The 23,392-nt window shown below is 35.8% G+C and overlaps 1 protein-coding gene across 1 annotated transcript; it reads right to left on the bottom strand.

The window, feature by feature from the left end:
* Positions 1-400: 400 nt before the first annotated feature.
* LOC113279959 lies at positions 401-1,353 on the bottom strand. The gene is made up of 2 exons (XM_026528592.1): positions 643-1,353; positions 401-409 (listed from the first exon to the last, which is right to left on the bottom strand). The coding sequence occupies exons 1-2, from the start codon at positions 1,351-1,353 to the stop codon at positions 401-403; spliced, it is 720 nt and encodes a 239-aa protein (XP_026384377.1).
* Positions 1,354-23,392: the final 22,039 nt, after the last annotated feature.

Here is a 23,392-nt window from a genome sequence, read left to right as displayed (position 1 = left end):
AAATTCTCCCACGCGACCTCGTGCAAAACCAAGGGCAGGTGAAAACTAAGAGGGATGGAATTGGATGAGGAGGTAGGGATGAGTGTTTGTGGCACAATAATAAATGGGTGAAAGGATTCACAGCCATTGCCATATTGTTTTGTGGAGGCACGGTTGTTTGTTTTTTTTGTTAGGGTAATTTGCATTATCTCCCCTTAAAGATTCGTAATTTGCATTACCTCCCCTACATAAATAAAATTAGCAAAACCTTCTCTCGTCAATAATTCTGTTTATTCCAAGTTAGCTAAACTCGGCATTAATTTACACGTGGTTTTTATTTTTTTTTGGAGTAATTTGCGTTACCTCCACTGTAAAAATGGATAATTCGTGTTACCTCCCCTGTAAAAATTGGTAATTTGCATTACCTCCCCTATAAAAAAAAAACACGTGTAAGTTAGTGCTGAGTCATCTAACTTGGAATAGACGGAAATTATTGACGAGAAGAGGTTTTGCTAATTTTATTTTTATAGGGGAGGTAATGCAAATTATCAATCTTTACAGGGGAGGTAACGCAAATTACCCCTTTTTTGTTAAAGCATTTTGTTTTTTTGTAAGTTAAAAAATCAAAGAAAAAAACTAACTTAGGGAGTTAGTAACCCTTACATCGCAATGAGTAGAGCCATCTAGTAACGGGCGTATTGGGGGAACCCTGGTATTAGATTTATCTACTTCTATAACATATTGAATACAAGAAGGAGGGTGTGTACTCCAGCTAATAGTAGTTTTGAACATTCTAGCCTTCTTGGCTAGTATGTCAGCTGCATTGTTTGCAGTTCTAGGAACAAAATGGAAGCCTTTAAAGTTAATACAAAAAGAGAATTCATATTTCACTTCGTCCATGATAGATTTTTTTTGCCAAGCAATTTGAGATGGCTCTCCATTTATATAATCAAAAAGGTTCTTGCAGTCTCCTTCCATGCTGAAATCAGAGAGATTTATAGCTCTTGCCCACTTAGCAGCCTGTAAAAAACCTAGAGCTTCCGCTTCTTCTGGGTCATTTGCTGAGATTGGTCCGTCTCTTCCTTGTGTGGATTCACCTGCATCATTTCTACAAATTATAGCAAAGCCTGCTGGGATACTACTCGAGATCCAAGCAGCATCCAAATTTAGTTTATTATGGAGTGTTACCGGAAGTTTCCGGGTTTTGTTTTCTCTGTTTCCTATTACTTGATCTTTACTTTTAACTAAGAATTTCTCCTTGTGCCAAAAGGCTAGGTGTCTCTGAATCTCTAAAGCTACTTGTTGATGAGTTTGTTGTTGGTTGTCAAAAGCTCTATTGCATCTTTCCTTCCATATGAACCAAATTTTGGTCATTATTATCTCAATGGGGATCAAAGGATTTTCTTTTTCTATCCATTCCTTAAAGATTTCCAAAAAAGTTGTAGTTCTAGCAAATTGTATATCTACAGGATAAGGGTCAGTAGCTCATACAGATTTTGCAAACTTGCAGTATAAGAAAAGATGTTCTATTGTTTCAGGTTCATTGCAACCAAAAGAGCAAGCAAGAGAGATATCACCTTTAAACCTAGACAGTTTAAAGTTAGTTGAAACAACATTCTGAAGATATTTCCAAGCAAATTTTTTTATCCTTTGAGATGTTTGTGTAGCCCAAAGTTTCTTCCAAAAGTCAGGTTGTCCTAAATTATACTTATTTATGGTTTTTTCATTTAGCTTGTTGTACATAGACTTTACGGTGAACTTTCCTGATTTATGAAGAAGCCATCTCGGAGTATTTTCTTCTCCTGCCAACCTAATTTTGCAAATTTTCTGAGCTATACCACTAGGAAATAAAGAATAGATTAAAGATTCATTCCACCTTTTTGTATTGATGTCTATTAGTTCCCTGACTAGAACTAAAGAAGAGTTATGAACAGTTTTGTAATTTGTAAGTTTTTCAGTCATTTCAGGTATCCAGTTATCCTCCCAAATGTTGACTTTCATTCCATCTCCTATTTCCCAAATTTTGTTTTACTAGAATTATCTTTGTATATGCATTTCCAAATCCAAGAGCTAGAAGTAGGGGTTTTTGCTCTAAAAGCAGAGTTTCTCTTGAAATACCTTGGTTTCAGTTGGGATACCCATAGAGCTTTTGGTTCTTTCATAATTCTCCATGCAAGCTTAGCTATAAGAGCTAAATTGAACTTATGGGAAAACCCAGACCTCCTTTACTAATTGGTTTGCACAGGCAAGAGTAAGATTTAGGGTAATAACCTTTATAATTTGTTTCTTTCCCCCACCAGAAGTCCCTTTGAATGGCATCTATTTTATTAGTTATCTTCTTGGGCAATATAAAACAACTCATTTTATAACTAGCCAAGTCAGCTAAGATGGCTTTATTTAGTATCATCTTAGTAGATTGAGCTAAAAAAATTCCTATACAGCCTTGTATTCTTTGTTCCATTTTTTCTATTATACTTTCAAAAAAAATTATTTTGGTTTTATCCACAAATAGAGGTGTTCCTAGATAAGAGTCTTTTAGGTCAATTTGTTTGATTTTGAAGATTTTGCTAATCATCTTTTGGTGTTTTGGCTGAACTTCCTTACTAAAAAAGATACAAGATTTGTCAAAAATTATAAGTTGACCAGAGGCTCTGCTGAAGATCTCTATTATATTTAAAATTTTGTGGCATTCTTTCAGGTCAGCCCTAATAAATAATAGGAAATCATCAGCAAAGAAAAGATGGGAGATGGGACTATTTTTAGGTGTTATCTTTATTCCATGAATTTCTCTATTTTCTTCTGCCACAATTAGACTCCTAGAAAATATTTCCATACAAATTATAAAAAGATAGGGTAATAAAGGATCACCCTGTCTAAGACCTCTAGTAGGTTTGAAATATTCTCCTGGGCAACCATTTAACAAGACTGCTATAGAGGTTGTGGAAATGCAAGTCCTAATTAGATTACAAAAAGTTTGATCAAAACCAAAGGCCTTTAGAGATTTTATGAGAAAATCCCAATTGACTATGTCAAAAGCCTTTGACATGTCAATCTTGATCCCCATCCCAGCATGCTTAATTTTCATTTTCTTAAAAGAATGAATAATTTCCTGGGAAATTATAATGTTATCTGAGATCTGCCTGTTTGTTAAGAAAGCAGCTTGGAAAGGAGATATTAATGAATCTAAGTGAGTTTTAATTCTATTTGCTAGAATTTTCGCTAGAATTTTATATATAATGTTGCATAATCCTATGGGTCGAAATTGACTGGGGTCCTTAGAGTGTCTAATTTTAGGAATAAGGAAAAGAAAGGTCTTGCTGAATTCAGGGTTCAGCTCTCCAGTTCTAAAAAAAAATTGTACTGTATCTATAACTTGCTCCCCAACAATGTCTCAGTTTATTTTAAGGAAACTTGCTGGAAATCCATCCGGTCCAGGTGACTTATTAGGTTTTAATTTTTTTAGCACAGCCAAAATTTCCTCAGTAGAAGGAATGGAATTTAGGTGCGAATTATCCTCCTCATTTATAGTAGAATTAATATTAGCAAAAAGATCTATATTTTGTGAAGGATAATTAGTATATTCGGAGAAAAGATTTAAGTAAAATTCTTTTAGAGTATTCTTGATTTCTTCTCTTTTGAAAGTTGTTTCTCCGTTACTTAATTTAATACACTCTATATTATTCCATTTCCTTCTCCTAAGAGTTTTGGTATGGAAGAATTTTGTATTCCTTTCTCCTAAATTAACCATATTGTCTCTTGATTGCTGTTTTGCAATTACCTCTTGCGTGTCGTATAGTTTTTCTAGCAAAAAAAGTTTGTCTTTTATTTTCTCTTCTTTCCTATAAACATGACTTGAACTATTAAGAATATTTATCTGATGTAAAACTTTCCTAATTTCTTTAGAAGGTTTATCAAATATGTTTCTCTTCCAGTGTTCAAGGTTTGGTTGTAGTTCTTGAAGATTGGTTAAAAGAGTGAAAGAGGGATTTTCCTTTGACAGACTAAATTTCCAAGTATCTCTGATTGTTTGTATACAAGACTGTTCTTTTTGCCAGGTATCGTAGTATTTGAAAGTATGTTTATGTTTGGTGGCTTTAGGATCTAGTTTAAGAGAAATTGGACTATGGTATGAACCCACGGCTACTAGGTACGTTAGTTCAACATTTTGAAACTGCTGGTTCCAATCATTGTTTGCTACCGCTCTATCTAGTCTTTCTTGTATATTAGCTATAACTTCTCTAGATTATTCCAAGTGAATTCGTATCCAGTAAAGCCTATGTCATTTAAACCGGCATTGTTAAGTATATTCTGATATACTCACAATCAGCTTTATTGAATGGAATACCACCAATTTTTTCATCTTGATTGAAAATCATATTCATATCCCCTAATAGAATCCAAGGCGTAGAGTTTCTATCTACCTGTTCAAATATCTCTGAAATAAAGTCCCATTGCTATATGTCTATTGTTTGGGTACGGAATGCCATAAAAACATGTCAAGGTCCACTTTTTAGGTTCATGGTTAGTTTGTACTAGGATGTTAATCATATTTGTGTTCCACTGCAAAATTTCAAAAGCAAATCCATCTACCCAAGCTAGGGCTAGACCTCCTGCCTTTCCTATAGGGTCTACTATGTGTATGTTAGGATAATCTTTCAGTAAAGTTCTAACTAATGGCTTTTGTGATTTAGTCTCTGACAGAAATAGGATTTCAGGTCTATCTACATCAATGATTTGTTTAAGATGGCTTTTTGTGAAAGGGTTTCCACGGCCCTGCACATTCCAAGCTATTATTTTCATAGTTTAATCTAGAGCCTAATCTAATAAATAAATCAATAATTGAAACACTCAATTCATAAAGAAACAAATATAGCTATCAATACTATATGGGATTCAGAATAAAGCAAATTGAAGAAAAAAAAATGCAATTATAAAAGAATTAGGTTATAAGAAAGAAAATACTTGTGTCTCCTTCTGTTGCTGTTGGGGAATCAATTCTCATAAGGGAATTAGATGATAAGTATTTGAACTAGACCTATGATTCGCCAAGTTGGAACCATACTGATGGATTTCTAAGACCTTTCCATTATGTGAAGGAATTGAGCATAACTGCTCAGAAGATGAAGAAGAAATGTGGTCTGAGACCGAAATTTTAAATGCAGACTTTGGCTGAGTCAATGGAGTATGGAATGACGATGATATGCATGATGATTGATGAATTCAAGCCAGAGAGTTCTTATCATAGCTCAATGGCACAAATGGTGAAATTAGGGATTCAAGAGAATCCCCCAAAATAGGTGAAGAGAAAGAAAGCCTTCTTGCAATGGAAATGTCTGCAGAAGCCCTATTAGGGGAACCAATAAGTTGCACCGGATTAAGAATATCTAAGTCAGAACCAGCTTCGAGAGCAGCAATAGTTCCGGGTTCTGATTCCGCCAAAACTCGGAAAGTTTCCGAGTTCGCGGATCGGAACGATTCATCCGAAGATGGAATGGGGATAAAGTTGTCAGGCAAGTTATATGGAAAGGTTCTCTTTACCAACACCGAATAAGAATCTAAAGGCATATCTTCATCATAAGCTAATGAAGGCGATTCAGTGATGATAAAAGAACCTAAAACTTCATATGAATTAGAAGGATGAGATGATGGAGAATGGTGTGATTGTACTCTATGGAGATTCTAATGTTCATCATCTCGCAGCGCCGGTTCTTCATCCGCATATGTTCAGAAAATGTCATGGAAAGTTTCTCTCACTCCTGGCTAATTAAGATATACTTGTACTGGTACCAGCACTCCAGTGTGATCAAAATTATCCTTAGGATTCCAGACTTGGAACAAGACATTATTGAGCCAGTTCGTATCATCACTATGGTAGGGTGAGTTAACAGTTATATCATAGATGTCTTCTAACTGTTTCCCTAACAGAACATCACATTCACCCACTTTGTGTCCCGACCTCAAATAATGAGAACAGAATTTTGAAGGCAGGTTGATGTAGTTGAAGTAAATGGAAGTAACCGGGTATCTACCTACCTTAACAAGTAAATAATGAATGAGAGGTTTTTCTATATTAATCCACATGAGTACTTTTGGTATAAAGTCTGGTGAATCCTTATCAGTACAAATTCTAGCAACTTGACCTACTTTACCAGCAATTAAACCTAGCATTTCCTCTGCACGGTGTTCAAATTTAGTATTTAAGATAGAAGCCCAAATAGGAATCTCTTTAAATAGCTCAGTTGATATTCTCATTACCTGATAAGCAGTTGTCGCAGCCATTACATTACCAAAAGGATACCACGGTCCATTTTGAAGATATCCAGTGAAAATCCTCCTTTTTCCTGAATGTGATAATGAATAAGTTTGGGTCTACTTCTTTGATTTGAAATGTTATTTCACTACCCAGAAATTATTAAGTGATCCCCGTACTTCCCATTGCTGAAGAATAGTCGTTGAAAAAACTCTTGCCAGTATACTATAATCCTTAATTCCAAAATCTCTAATAAAGAAAGGAGGAGTTGGTAGAAGACCAATGTTGCTATGGTTTTCCATACGCTGAGCCAGTGAAAGACCACTAAGGTGTCTATACAAATTAAAAATTCCACTCATCTTAAAGGAGAAAGAGAAGGTATGAAGAGAAGCTTAATTAGAACTGGAGGTTTTTCTGAACTTATAAGTATATGAATACTATAAGATTTCAACTACGACCTTTGTTAAAGAAAACATACACCCGTGATCATTTCAATAATCAAGAAATGACACCGTATCAAATGCCAATAGAAAATCGACAGCCAATGGAAAAGATATTGTTGATGAAGTTAAGGTACGAGGTAAGAAAACATTACTTTTTGACTATCATTTTGATATTTTTGTTAACATTTAAATATAATCAGGGGTTAGAAAGGAACTCTAGGAAAGTGTGAAGACTTGAAGGTTAGATTAAAGACCCAGCATAAGGCAACAAAGTTTATTTATCCAAAGGTAGCTAAGAAAGGCTAAGCTACTAAGGTTTCCGTGGCTTCCTAATTCACTAGAAACCAAAGGCAAGGTAGAGCTCATCGATCAGAGAGTAAAAAATAACGTTCAAATTTTAGGCAGATTCAAATAATACCTATTACGTCTACTCTCAGGCCTAGTTATCAAGTTGAACAGTTAAAGGGTGATACTAGGGTGATGAATAGCTATCAAGAGTCTAACCCTATTCTGAATTAGGTAGGTTAATTAAGATTGATGGAACAAGAGAAACTTAAAAGCATTAGAAATCAGATTTGAAAGTCAAACAAGATTACGAAAGATATTGTATCCGATGGAATCTGAAAAAAATATCACCTAAAAAATAGGTATAAATATTATAAAGCTATTCGGTGTCTAATAATCTATCCCTAGTGTGCCTGATATAGGTTAATTAAGGCAAAAATGAAGGATGAAGGAGGAAAGTAGAGTCAAATAAAATTGCAGTGCCAAAATGGACGAGGTGTACAAAAGTGTACGAGCTATTAAATGTCGATGATATCGAGAGTTAGAAGGAAACTAAGAGACCTAGAGAGAAGGGTTAACACACCATGTTATCCTGGTACTATTATAAAGAGGGGTAAATCTTATTTCGCATGCATTAAGAAAATATTTCAAACCCCTTAGATACACTAGAAATTTTGTGAGGTTCTCCATATGGCTCATAAGCATGATACAGTTCCAGAAGGTGTTCCAATTTCTTTAACAAGGGTGATGCGCTGCCATGATGATCATCTTCATAGGATACACTATTATTTTTGTTATTTGTGTGGTACTGACTTTTTTATTCATGCTAAGCATGCACAATATTTGGACTATTGTAATCTGAGCCCCACCATTAAGTAAGGGTTAGAAGAAGAGGTAAGAGCTAACATTGCGCAACAAATTGCCTTAAGACAATCAATAGATGCTGCAATATTGTTTAGCGAGATGCCGCCCTGTTTTGAATATGGTTATGTTATGAAGATGGAAACTAGGTACAATTGGAACAAAGGTAAGGGTAACTATGTTGCCGTTGAAGCAACAGAAGCTAGAAGAGAAATAACATGAAAGATGCCAAGCAGAAAGACAATAGGGAGATCGACGAATCAGGAAGGAAGATGTTCCGAAAAAAACCAAATATTATCTAAAGTTTCGGTATTATACTCATGTAGTATTTCCTAATTCCGTTTCTTAGTTTATCTATCGTCAATTATTTTCTGTTGCACTATAAGTTTCCATTGTAAGAATGAACTTTTATGTCCCCCAGTAATATTTTATGTATTCCGGTTAGCTCAATAATTTGTTGTATGATATAATTTTCTCTTTAATATATACCTGCATAAGCAAGAAAGAAATTCTAGAGTTGAGTAGGATACTCATATCTTATTACTCAGAAGATACATCGAATCTAATTATCATTATCTCAGAATGATAAGCGACTCTTATCCAGACTTGAATAGATAAAAGAGAAATTAAGATTTTCTAGAGGCTTAAATACTCCCATTAACCCATGAATCAATCAAGAAAAAAAACCAAAATCTTAATTCACAATGACTTGCAAACATCAGAAGATTTCTATCGGTGCTCTAATATCCTTCACTAGAGTGATGCGTTGTAGAGATAACCATCTCCACCATATTCATTATTATCAGTGCAGCTAATGATCCCAGGAGGTATTCATTTACCCCTTCCAGGAACAGTATTTAGCCTATTGCAATCTGAATCAAGAAGAGAAGTATAAGCTTTGCCATCATGCAAAGAGAAGAATTCAAGTTAAGATAGAAAAAGGAAGTCTTTAGATGCAAGGGTTTACTTGAAAGAGATGTCTATAGGGATAGATTACTATTATGTTTACAAGAAAAAGCAACGCTACCTGGAGAAAGGAGGAAAGAATCATTACGAAGAGAAGGAGAAGGAAGAAGCTAAGAATGAACTATCAGAGGAAGAAAAGATATTACATTTCTCAACAGAAACAGATAAGAATGATGTTCTATTTTATCTACTATATAAGTAAGTTTTCAATTAAGTTCTAAATGTTCTGTCTTTAGTTCATCTATATAAATAATCCCATTTCGTACTAATGAAATTAAAGTTTACTATTGGAAGTCATGACTATGCTTACGATGTGCAGAGTTATAAAGAACAAGGACCGGAAGTAAAAAAATTCAAGATGAATCTGATAAATGCTGATGATATATGATTATGATAGTGTATGATTAATTACGATCTACCTATTCTATGAATGAATGACTCAGCCACAAATCCTTAAACATCGAAATTTATAATAATCCCCCACATTGTAGAATAGGTCGAATTTTATCTCCTAAATTGGTATTACAAATCCATCCCTTCCCATTTTTTGTTTCCCGTTAGCTCATAGGGGAACACAAGTAGGGGAACACAAGTAGGGAAACTACTCACAGCGCATTTATAATATCAGGAATTGTAGAAAAAAATGAGGAAGGAGATGAATAAAACTAGTTGTTACACCCCGGAGAGAGGGCAGAGCGAAGTAAGAGAGAGAGAGGATTTTTTGCTAAAGCATAACACCGACTTTTATGTTTTTTTTTATAAGAAAAACAAAGTTCTGCACACTACCCTTCCCTTAACAAGTAGTGACATTCAAATTGATCAAAAAAAAACATTCAAGTACATTGGCCAGTTTAGTTCAGGATTCGTGTTGGCATCCCTGCTTAAATTGACTAGATGATTTCCGACCCATCTCTCATTGATTACACCTTATTACAAATAGTATATATGTTTGCAGCAAATAGATTGTCTCGCCTATTAACTAAATTGAAAGACATTGCTTGAAATTAACTAGTTGTCGTTTGTAGTTGCCAAAATGATTGTTGTTCTTGAATCTGTCCTCTTTAACCTTACCATACATTCCAATTAGCAGTTGTCGAGTGGGTTGCGAGTCACTATGAAATTTAATATGGATCCACTGAGTTCATTTTCCCATTGGAAAAGCTGCTTCGACTCCATTTTACTCTAAGAGATCTCTTGAGTTCCACCCCGATGATTCTCCTCTTGCTTCTCTACATGTACCTGTATCATCCGAGTCACAGATATCTGGAAACATGGAAAACGCTTTCTTAGTCTCATGAAACCTGGATACTTGTTATAATTGAACCTTGTAATCTTTACACTTTCATCCTGCATAGGACTGTAGTACAGAGTTTGGGAGAGAGCATAATCTTTATTTTTCACATGTAAACATTCATTTATATATTTCACTATGGTATTAGCAGTAACCTAACTATTTTGGTCTTGTTACCAATAACCTTGTTGCATCTGGCTTTTCATATGTGCCAGGAAATGGTGCTACAGAATTCTACCCAGCCCATGTATTTCCCATCCCTGACCTTTAAATTAAATGGATTATTTAACCAATCATGAAAGGTAGTGGCATTTTGTTTTACATATGTCATATTAAAATTTAAATGATTCCAAACCTGAGCTGCAAAATTACATTCCAAAAAATATGAGTTAAAGATGCATTATGCATATGACATAACTGGCAGGTTGTGTTTACATCTAGCATAATTGTCGCTACTCTTTCACTATCCGGAAGAATGGCATGAGCCATTTTCCACATAAACAACTTGATTAAAGGAGAAACTCTTAGTTTCCAGATGGGTGTCCACATAGTAGTATTCCATGTGTTGTTATTTAATTTGTTGTACAAGGATCTAACAAAAAACTTGCCATCTTGTTTAAGGTTCCAAATGGCTTCATCCACTCTGTCATCAAGAGGAATGTGTATTTGTTTGATGATGTTTACAGTTTCTGTGTCGAAACACCTGATCATCTTTGAGATATTCCATTTTTTTTCCGGTGTTATCATATTACTGACTTTGTGAAACCCCTCTGCTCCTATACTTGGTTTCACTGATGGTGGTTTTTTTTATCCTTGATCCAATAGTCAGCCCATATATCTATGTTGTCTCCCTTTCCTATGATCCAGAAGATATTGGTTTGAACCTTTTCCATTCCCTTTTTTTATCCCCTTCCATATCCAAATGTCTGTTTGTTTAGGTTTAGTGTCTAAGTGCATTACGTCTTTGTTTGGGTAGTATTTGGCTTTTAGAGTCAATGCAAATACGCTTTTAGGATTCTCCTCCGGCCTTCATCCCATTCTACTTATCATGGCAGTGTTAAAATTTTGTATGTTTTGTATTCCTAGACCACCTTGGTCAGTGGAAGTATAAATAGGGTCCCGGGCATTGATATGTAGGCCTTTAGGATTGTCAGTATCCTGTCTCCACAAAAAAATCATGTTGTACCTTATTCATTTGTTTGCGAACTTTTTTTGGTGTTCTAAAACAGTTCATTTGATATATGTTTACGAATTTTATTAGCATGGCTTTTCCTGCGATAGTTACATTTTTCTTCTGCCAACCTATGAATCTATTTTTCATGTTTTTAACTATAGGTTCAAAGCTCTTTACCTTAGATTTATTAGTAAAAATGGGCGAGCCAAGATATCTGTCGTCAAGAGGGATGGGTTTGACATGGAGAATGTCTTGGATTTACTTCTTTCTATCATGGTCAGTTTTAGTACTAAAAAAGACTCCTTATTTGCTAAAATTAATTAGCTGACCCGAGGCCCTCCCAAAATCATTGAACATACGGATCAGATTCTGGCTGGTTTGGGCATTGGCACCGCAAAAAAAAAAAAGGAAATCATCTGCAAAAGTAGATGAGCCATAAAAGGAACATGTTTGTTGATTTTATGACCTTTAATCATGACGATGTTTTCTGCATGACCGACGGTACGATATAGAGATTCCATACACATCAAGAACAGATAAGGGGATAGAGGATCCCCTTGTCTAAGACCTCTCATAGGTTTGAAGAAACCACAGGGGGAGCCATTCAACAATATGGATAAATTCATGGTAGAAATGCATTGATAAATGATTTTGCACCGATTTTCAGAAAAGCCCATTTTTCTCATAATTTTGATCAAAAATGTCCATTCTACTCTATCAAAGCTTTAGACATGTCCACCTTTGATTCCCATAAGACCATATTTTTTTCTCATGTTATGAATTAACTCGTGCGCAACAACGATGTTATTTGAAATCTGCCTTCCAGGGATGAATGAAGATTGATATGGAGAAATAATTTTATTCAATAATGGTTTCATTTGGTTATCCATTATCATGGAATAACTTTATAAGAGGTGTTGCAAAGGGCTATCAGCCTGAATTCAGCAACAACTATTGAGTTTGGGGTCTTGGGTATCAAAAAAATGAAACTTGAGTTCATCTCCTTTAGCATACACCCTGTCTTAAAGAAAGTTTGTGTCGTGTTCACAAAGTCAGTATTGATTGTTTCCCAATTTCTTTAAAAAAAATTTAGTGGAAACCCATCGGGTCCCGCACTTTTATTAGGCTCCATGGAAAACAAAGTGTTTCTTATTTCAGCATAGGAAGGTATGGTTTCTAGGATTTTGTTTACTATGTCAGTTATGCAGGTTGGTATTAGATCTATTAGGTTCTCATCTATCACAGTTGAACAAAAGCTAATATGTGTTTGAAGTGTTGATTTAGGCGATTGGCTATTTCAGTTTTTGTATTAAGCCATCTATCATTTGTATCTTTAATATGTCCTATTATGTTTTTTCTATATCTCTGCTTGGCATTTTCATGGAAGTACGAGTATTTCTATCTCCTAGTGATATATGTTGTTCTTTACTTTTGATCTTCCAGAATTCTTCTTTTATGTTATACCATTTGGTTAACTCCCTGGTGAGTTTGGTTATTTCTCCATATTTTACATGTGATGGCAGATTTTTATTGGCTTCATCAAGTTTCAGTTTGGTGCTACTGATGTTGGTTTTTATGTTACCGTACACTTCTCTGTTCCACTTATTTATTATGTATTTAATATTGGATAATCTTTTTGTTAGGGAAAAAGCAGGATATCCTGAAATGCTAATATTCCAAGAGGATTCGATTAAAGGTTTGTATTGTGGATGGTCCATCCAAGATCCAAAGTACTTGAAGGGTTTGGCACCATCCTTCCATTGAGTATGGTTGTTTAAGCTGATAGGTACATGGTCTGAGATTAGGGGGGGTAAGTGAGTTACACTAAAACAAGGAAAGGTGTTTAACCATTTAATATTATCTAAGGACCTATCTAGACGTTGTTCAGTAAGGCCCTATCTAGCTGTTGTTCAGTGAAATCGTTATCATTTCTTCGGTTATTCCAGGTGTAAGGGTATCCTGTAAATCCTATATCATGAAGACCTATATTATTTATCATGTACAGGAAGGTATCAACTTCAGTTTGGTTAAAAGGAAATCTACTTTGTTTCTCAGAATAATGTAGAATTGTATTAAAATTCCCAATTATGATCCACGGTCCATTGATTCTATCTATTAGCCATATCTCGGATCATTTTCCATTTGAGATGCATGTAAGGACTACCATAAAAGCAAGAGATGATCCAGTGAGAATTTATGGCGTGGTCAAAATTCTGGCATTTATTTGGTTATGTTCATGTTCAGAATTGTCAGATTCACATTTTGTTTCCAGGCTAGCATAAGCCCTCATGCAGTACCTCTAGGAGGTACTATAATATGGTTATGAAGTTTATGTTTCCTAAAAATTATCTCCATAATTTTAGTTTGTTGTTTAGTTTCTGATATAAAGATTATATCAGGATTTTCATGATTAAGAAGATCATTTAAACTCGGGTAAGTTTCTGGATTGTTTGGGCTTCCTAGTCCCTGACAATTCCAAGAGATAGTCTTGAAGAATTTCCAAAAGTAAGACACCTGTGGATATGAAGTTTCTACTAAGTTATTTTTTTCATGAATGGGGGTGTTGTATCTAGCATAATCTAAACAGTTATTATCATGCTTGGTCAAGTTCCTATCAGTGTGTTTAGAATCTTTAAAAATCATATAAAAAGATTTTATCATAGTATTCTTACAACAAGCATTATGGATAAAGATACTAGTAGAGCATTTCATACCATCGGTTATAAAATCAATAATATTTCTTAGCATATCATCTAACAAAGTAGCAGAGAGATATTTGAAAACTAAAAGTTTGTGTTTCTGGATTACCTCATAGTAGATCAAATAAATTTTGTTGTTAGAGATTGTAGTTTTCATACTTATCTGTCTTTTGGTTCTTCCAGAGCTCGCAGATTGTAACCAAAATTTATACACTCCTGTAATGGCAGAATCGTTAGTCGATTTCTTTTAATAAAATTAGACATCAAGAAATTAGGTATAAAAACTAAAAATTCTAGATCTGAGATAGGCAACATAAAATAGAGGAAGAACATTTAAGATATCTTAAGGAAGTAAACCAGAAAAGGAATCAAATTCGAAGGATTTCTAAAACTAATCTGAGAACCAAGCACTATTATTTAGTGCTATTATTTAGTCGGAAATTAAACAAAAGAAAATAAAATTAAAGGAGAATAGAAGATATCTAGAGAAGAAAAAGATAAATCAGCTTAACATGAAGAAATATTATGAGATTAGGACAGTGGTACCAAATTGCAAAGCTTTGAAACTTTGATAAGGGTTTTCTGTAGCTGGGGAAAAGTTCCTTTGAATCAATAGTAGAAGAAACGAATCTTAGTATCTTGGAGTCCTAAATTATATCTTATAATCTTAGGTGTCTTCAAATCATATGCCTACTGAGTCATTAGTGGCTTTAGATATGGTGTCCTTGTGATCGGAATCTTTAACATATCAAATATTTAAAGGTGTCTGAAATGATTTGGGTGGTAGCTAAATGACTTTTGGGATTGGATCCGATATGGGTTTGTATTTGTAACCATAAAATGGATTTTATGATTTTTTCCGTTGATCATCACTACACGTTAGTATCTATATATTGTAACGACAAAAGAACGTTGGAAATGTGTCGTTATTATTAGTGTCACAATATTTTATCAACGATTCATTTCGTTACAATAAATTTTTATTAAATAACGGTTTCATTCGTTGGAATAAATACAACAACGGTTATCTAGTCAGCACAAGATTTATCTGATGTCATTTTGTTGTAACGGATAGTCGTTATTGTGCAGATCGTAACGGTTGGTGCGTAACAGTTCGGTGTAACAGATACTGTAACAGCGACTTTGTGTGTAACGGTTGACTTATTGCCACCTGTCCTTTCTTGTAACAGATACTCACATGGAGGTAGAACTGAAACTTGTTTTGGTAGAACCGTTAAACCCATGAATTGTGATTGAGTGTTTCTTAATCAATCTGTTAGAGCATTGCTCGGTTGAACCCACCAAGTGTTAGTATGTCAAGTTTGGTTGTTATATTTTAGTGAATCAAAACTCATGTTAAGAGTCGCTTGATTATGTGTTAGAGTTAAACTTCATATAGGTTACCTTGAAAGCATTAGGATATGAGACATTACAAATATTGCGAAGTCTTGAAGATGTGAAGAAGCAAGGAGCTACAATGACAACAATCATCCTTCCACTTGAGGTTAGTGATATTTGACTTGAACTGTTTCATTCCCTAACGTATCTTTCAAGTCGTGCATATTGAAAACATAACTGCGAAGCATATATTAACTCTAGATAGACATAGTATTAAGGAATACAATACGAGGTTTATCGCTTAACCATTAAACTTTGTAGATAAGACATCGCCATAATCATTTGAATGCTGTTGTGATTATGTATGGGTATGAGGTGAGGATTTCATCTTAGGGAACAATGTTTACATGTGTTCTAAGGAAGTAAGTTCATAAACTTATTTGTGGACCGAAAAGGAAATTGCCAGGAGTTATTGGTTTTGTTATTCATTGTATATCTTATGAACAACCAATATGTGTGACAGAGTATAACCGCTCACAACTTGTTGTGTTCTTGGTAGAACTATTCACAAAGTCCTGACTTTTGTATTGGTATAACTTTTATTAGTAAAACTAATCTTAAGTAATCACCTGTGGTATGATCGGATTATGTATGCCTTGGGGAAAGGGAACCGATCCTTGTAAGGGAAAGGGAACCGATCCTTGTAAGGGGTGCAATACATCAAGGGGAACCTCCTTGTATGGGGTGCAGCAAGGTTTATAGCCGAAAGGGGAACCGATCCTAGTACCGTCAACCGAATCTTTGGGAAGCTAGTGTGACTATGCGTAGTACTCACATGGAGGTAGAACCGAAACTTGTTTTGGTAGAACCGTAAACCCATGATTGTGATTTAATATTGGTTTGATCAATCATATAGTTCTTTAAAGTCAGATGAACCAATTATAAACTTGTTTGGAAGTGTGGCAAATCGGTTTCAAGGTTGTAAGTGTGAAATAGAACTTACAAAGTAAAGATATCGACAAACTTTGAACACGTGCTGTGAATGTTTATTTCTATAATTGTTCAAAGATATTCCTTAACGGCTAAAGGAAGAGAATCCCATGATCGAAACATAAGTAAGTTAAGAATCTTTTAATTAAGGTTATTAATTTCACCTTGTAGGGAAATTATAGAATTAGTAATGTGCATTTACTAATTAGATTTTCCGAGAGATTTCGATTGTTATTTTTGGACAGAGCATTTCCAGGAATTATGGAAACCGAATTTGTTCTTTAGTGAATATCTTGAGAATATTTTCGGTTTTGGAAATTCCTTGGTGTCCAAACTTCCTTGTCTATAAATACACGAAGTTTGCCTTTTTAGCAAACTAATCCTTCGTAACAACAAACTTCCTCTTTTGTTTTTTTTACTGGTGTAGCCGCCTATCGGAGAGGAGAGTAATCTAATTAGGTGAAATCTCTTACGACCGCTCGTTTTAAAGTCTTCTTTGGATTAAGAAGCTCTAGCGCGACCCGTCGGTGGGAAACTAGATAATTGCGGTTTATCTTTGTTTTCGATTGTTTGATAGACTAACGTTGGTTGAAATATGATTGCACCTAGTTTATTTATTCATGAGAATCTTCTCTTCTGATATAAGATTCACTCAAACTAGTTCAGAGTTTGGACGGGGATCTTTAGACTGTTGTTAGTTCTAAAGACGATCTTGTGATAATCCATTGTTAACAGACTCCGTTATGTGCGTGATTGATCACAAGAGAGTCAAGTGATTGTGTGCGGGTTTTTATTGAAGATTTAAGAAGATTTGAATACAAATTTGAAGACAAGTTTTTATGGTCAAGTTGGTCAAATTTGTGGTCAAGTTGGTCAAATTTGTGGTCAAGTTGATCAAATTCGTGGTCAAGTTGGTCAAATTGTGGTCAAACACATAATCGGAAACAAAACAAGGCATACTAAGTTTGCAAGATTACCATATAAAGATTACAGACCCGATGTTCTCGTCCAGGTGAGGTTTGAGGCGTGAAATATATCAGATTGGATGAAACCGCAACCTATTATTGAACTCAGGTTGCAAGATTACCATATACAGACCCGATGTTCTCGTCCAGGTGGGATTTGAAGTGTCAAATATATCAAATTGGATGAAACTGCAACTTATTATTCAACCCAGGTTGCAATATTACCATATATAGACCCGATGTTCTCGTCCATGTGAGGCTTGAGGTGTGAAATATATCAGTTTGGATGAAACTGCAAACTATTATTGAACTCAAGTTGCAAGATTACCATATACATACCCGATGTTCTCGTCCAGGTGAGGTTTGAGGTGTGAAATATATCAGATTGGATGAAACTGCATCCTATTATTGAACTTAGGTTACAATATTACCATATACAAACCCGATGTTCTCGTCCAGGTGAGGTTTGAGGTTTCAAATATATCAGATTGGATGAAACTGCAACCCATTGCTGAACTCAGGTTGTAAGATTACCATATACATACCCGATGTTCTCGTCCAAGTGAGGTTTGAGGTGTCAAATATATTATATTGGATGAAACTGCAACCTATTACTGAATTCAGGTTGCAAGATTACCATATACAGACCCGATGTTCTCGTCCAGGTGAGGTTTGAGGTGTCAAATATATCAGATTGGATAAAATTGCAAACTAATACTGAACTCAGGTTGCAAGATTACCATATACAGACCCGATGTTCTCGTCCAGGTGAGGTTTGAGGTCTCAAATGTATCAGATTGGATGAAACTGCAACCTATTATTGAACTCGGGTTGCAATATTACCATATACAAACCCGATGTTCTCGTCCAGGTGGGATTTGAGGTGTCAAATATATCAGATTGGATGAAACTGCAAACTATTATTTAACTCAGGTTGCAAGATTACCATATACAGACCCGATGTTCTCGTCCAGGTGAGGTTTGAGGTGTGAAATATATCAGATTGGATGAATCTGCATCCTATTATTGAACTCAGGTTGCAAGATTACCATATACAGACCCGATGTTCTCGTCCAGGTGAGGTTTGAGGTTTCAAATATATCAGACTGGATGAAACTGCAACCTATTGCTGAACTCGGGTTGTAAGATTACCATATACATACCCGATGTTCTCGTCCAGGTGAGGTTTGAGGTGTCAAATATATCAGATTGGATGAAACTGCATCCTATTATTGAACTCAGGTTGCAATATTACCATATACAGACCCGATGTTCTCGTCCAGGTGAGGTTTGAGGTTTCAAATATATCAGATTGGATGAAACTGCAAGTTATTGCTGAACTCAGGTTGTAAGATTGCCATATACATACCCGATGTTCTTGTCCAGGTGAGGTTTGAGGTGTCAAATATATTAGATTGGATGAAACTGCAACCTATTACTGAATTCAGGTTGCAAGATTACCATATACAGACCCGATGTTCTCGTCCAGGTGAGGTTTGAGGTGTCAAATGTATCAGATTGGATGAAACTGCAACCTATTACTGAACTCAAGTTGCAAGATTACCATATACAAACCCGATGTTCTCGTCCAGGTGGGATTTGAGGTGGAAAATATATCAGATTGGATGAAACTGCAACCTATTATTAAACTCGGGTTACAAGATTACTATATGCAGACCCGATGTTCTCGTCCAGGTGTGATTTGAGGCGTAAAATATATCATGTTGGATGAAATTGCGACCTATTATTGAACTCAGGTTGCAAGTATACCATATACAGAATCGATGTTCTCGTCCAGGTGAAGTTTGAGGTGTCAAATATATCAGATTGGATAAAACTGCAACCTATTACTGAACTCAGGTTGCAAGATTACTATATACAGACCCGATGTTCTCGTCCAGGTGAGGTTTGAGGTGTCAAATATATCAGATTGGATAAAATTGCAAACTATTACTGAACTCAGGTTGCATGATTACCATATACAGACCCGATGTTCTCGTCCAGGTGAGGTTTCAGGTGTCAAATGTATCAGATTGGATGAAACTGCAACCTATTACTGAACTCAGGTTACAATATTATCATATACAAACCCGATGTTCTCGTCCAGGTGGGATTTGAGGTGTCAAATATATCAGATTGGATGAAACTGCAAACTATTATTAACTCAGGTTGCAAGATTACCATATACAGACCCGATGTTCTCGTACAGGTGAGGTTTGAGGTGTGAAATATATCAGATTGGATGAATATGCATCCTATTATTGAACTCAGGTTGCAAGATTACCATATACAGACCCGATGTTCTCGTCCAGGTGAGGTTTGAGGTGTGAAATATATCAGATTGGATGAATCTCCATCCTATTATTGAACTCAGGTTGCAAGATTACCATATACAGACCCGATGTTCTCGTCCAGGTGAGGTTTGAGGTTTCAAATATATATCAGACTGGATAAAACTGCAACCTATTGCGGAACTCGAGTTGTAAGATTACCATATACATACCCGATGTTCTCGTCCAGGTGAGGTTTGAGGTGTCAAATATATCATATTGGATGAAACTGCAACCTATTACTGAACTCTGGTTGCAAGATTACCATATACAGACCCGATGTTCTCGTCCAGGTGAGGTTTGAGGTGTCAAATATATCAGATTGGATGGAACTGCAACCTATTACTGAACTCTGGTTGCAAGATTACCATATACAAACCCGATGTTCTCGTCCAGGTGGGATTTGAGGTGTCAAATATATCAGATTGGATGAAACTGCAACTTATTATTGAACTCAGGTTACAAGATTACTATATGCAGACCCGATGTTCTCGTCCAGGTGCGGTTTTAGGTGTTAAATTTATCATATTGGATGAAATTACAACCTATTATTGAACTCAGGTTGCAAGATTACCATATACATACCCGATGTTCTCGTCCAGGTGAGGTTTGAGGTGTCAAATATATCAGATTGGATAAAACTGCAACCTATTACTGAACTCAGGTTGCAAGATTACTATATACAAACCCGATGTTCTCGTCCAGGTGAGGTTTGAGGTGTTAAATGTATCAGGTTGGATGAAACTGCAACCTATTACTGAACTCAGGTTGCAAGATTACCATATACAAACCCGATGTTCTCGTCCAAGTGGGATTTGAGGTGTCAAATATATCAGATTGAATGAAACTGCAACTCAGGTTGCAAGATTACCATATGCTGACCCGATGTTCTCGTCCAGGTGCGGTTTGAGGCGTAAAATATATCAGATTGGATGAAACTGCATCCTGTTATTGAACTCAGGTTGCAAGATTACCATATACAGACTCGATGTTCTCATCCAAGTGAGGTTTAAGGTTTCAAATATATCAGATTGGATGAAACTGCAACCTATTGCTGAACTAAGGTTGTAAGATTACCATATACATACTGATGTTCTCGTCTAGGTGAGGTTTGAGGTGTCAAATATATCAGATTGGATGAGACTGCAACCTATTACTGAACTCAGGTTGCAAGATTACCATAAACATACCCGATGTTATCGTCCAGGTAGAATTTGAGGTGTCAAATATATCAGATTGGATAAAACTGCAACCTTTTACTGAACTCAGGTTGCAAGATTACCATATACAGACCCGATGTTCTCGTTCAGGTGAGGTTTGAGGTGTTAAATGTATCAGGTTGGATGAAACTGCAACCTATTACTGAACTCAGGTTGCAAGATTACCATATACAAACCCGATGTTCTCGTCCAAGTGGGATTTGAGGTGTCAAATATATCAGATTGAATGAAACTGCAAACTATTATTGAACTCAGGTTGCAAGATTACCATATGCTGACCCGATGTTCTCGTCCAGGTGCGGTTTGAGGCGTAAAATATATCAGATTGGATGAAACTGCATCCTGTTATTGAACTCAGGTTGCAAGATTATCATATACAGACCCGATGTTCTCATCCAAGTGAGGTTTAAGGTTTCAAATATATCAGATTAGATGAAACTGCAACCTATTGCTGAACTAAGGTTGTAAGATTACCATATACATACCGATGATCTCGTCCAGGTGAGGTTTGAGGTGTCAAATATATCAGATTGGATGAGACTGCAACCTATTACTGAACTCAGGTTGCAAGATTACCATATACATACCCGATGTTATCGTCCAGGTGGGATTTGAGGTGTCAAATATATCAGATTGGATGAAACTGCAACTTATTACTGAACTTAGGTTGCAAGATTACCATATTCAGAACCGATGTTCTCGTCCGGGTGAAGTTTGTGGTGTCAAATATTTCAGATTGGATGAAACTGCAACCTATTACTGTAATCAGGTTTCAAGATTACCATATACAAACCCGATGTTCTCGTCCATGTGAGGTTTGAGGTGTCAAATATATCAGATTGGATGAAACTGCAACCTATTACTGAATTCAGGTTGTAACATTACTATATACAGACCTGATGTTGTCGTCCAGGTGAGGTTTGAGGTGTCAAATATATCAGATTGGATGAAACTACAACCTATTACTGAACTCAGGTTGCCAGATTACCATATACAAACCCGATGTTCTCGTCCATGTGAGGTTTGAGGTGTCAAATATATCAGATTGGATGAAACTGCAACCTAATACTGAACTCAGGTTGCAAGATTACCATATACGGAGCCGATGTTCACGTCCATGAGAGGTTTGAGGTGTCAAATATATCAGATTAGATGAAACCGCAACCTATTATTGAACTCAGGTTACAAGATTACCATATACAAACCCTATTTTCTTGTCCAGGTGAGGTTTGAGGTGTTAAATATATCAGATTGGATGAAACTTTAACCTATTACTGAACTCGGCTTGCAAGATTACCATATACAGAATCGATGTTCTCGTCCAGGTGAAGTTTGAGGTGTCAAATATTTCAGATTGTATAAAACTGCAACCTATTACTTTAATCAGGTTTCAAGATTACCAAATACAGACCCGATGTTCTCGTACATCTGAGGTTTGAGGTGTCAAATATATCAGATTGGAAGAAACTGCAACCTATTACTGAATTCAGGTTGTAAGATTACCATATACAGACCCGATGTTCTCGTCCAGGTGAGGTTTGAGGTGTAAAATATATCAGATTGGATGAAACTGCAACCTATTACTGAACTCAATTTACAAGATTACCATATACAGAACCGATTTTCTCGTCCAGGTGAGGTTTGAGGTGTCAAATATTTCAGATTGGATGAAACTGCTACCTATGACTAAACTCAGGTTGCAAGATTACCATATACAGACCCGATGTTCTCGTCCAGGTGAGGTTTGAGGTGTTTAATATATCAGATTGGATGAAACTTCAAGCTATTACTGAACTCAGGTTGCAATATTACCATATACAGACCCGATTTTTTCGTCCAGGTGAGGTTTGAGGTGTCAAATATATCAGATTGGATGAAACTGCAACCTATGACTGAACTCATGTTGCAAGATTACCATATACATACCCGATGTTCTCGTCCAGGTGAGGTTCGAGGTGTCAAATATATCAGATTGGATGAAACTGAAACCTATTACTGAACTCAGGTTGCAAGATTACCATATACATACCCGATGTTCTCGTCCAGGTAAGGTTTGAGGTGTCAAATATATCAGGTTGGATAAAATTGCAAACTATTACTGAACTCAGGTTGCAAGTTTACCATATACAGACCCGATGTTCTCGTCCAGGTGATGTTTAACGTGTCAAATATATCAGATTGGATAAAACTGCAACCTATTACTGAACTCAGGTTGCAAGATTACCATATACAGACCCGATATTCTCGTTCAGGTGGGATTTGAGGTGTCAAATATATCAGATTGAATGAAACTGCAAACTATTATTGAACTCAGGTTGCAAGATTACCATATGAAGACCCGATGTTCTCGTCCAGGTGCGGTTTGAGGCGTAAAATATATCAAATTGGATGAAACTGCATCATGTTTTTGAACTCAGGTTGCAAGATTACCATATACAGACCCGATGTTCTCATCCAAGTGAGGTTTGAGGTTTCAAATATGTCAGATTGGATGAAACTGCAACTTATTGCTGAACTCAGGTTGTAAGATTACCATATACATACCCGATGTTCTCGTCCAAGTGGGATTTGAGGTGTCAAATATATCAGATTGAATGAAAC

The sequence above is a fragment of the Papaver somniferum genome, chromosome 5 (assembly GCF_003573695.1).
Source record: "Papaver somniferum cultivar HN1 chromosome 5, ASM357369v1, whole genome shotgun sequence".
NCBI lineage: Eukaryota > Viridiplantae > Streptophyta > Magnoliopsida > Ranunculales > Papaveraceae > Papaver > Papaver somniferum.
The sequence above is the reverse complement of the archived record's forward strand: the minus strand, read 5'-3'. Positions and strand labels throughout refer to the sequence as shown.

Coding starts and splice junctions, on each gene's coding strand:
- LOC113279959 (XM_026528592.1), bottom strand. CDS start 1,353: ATGACCAAAATTTGGTTCATATGGAAGGAAAGATGCAATAGAGCTTTT.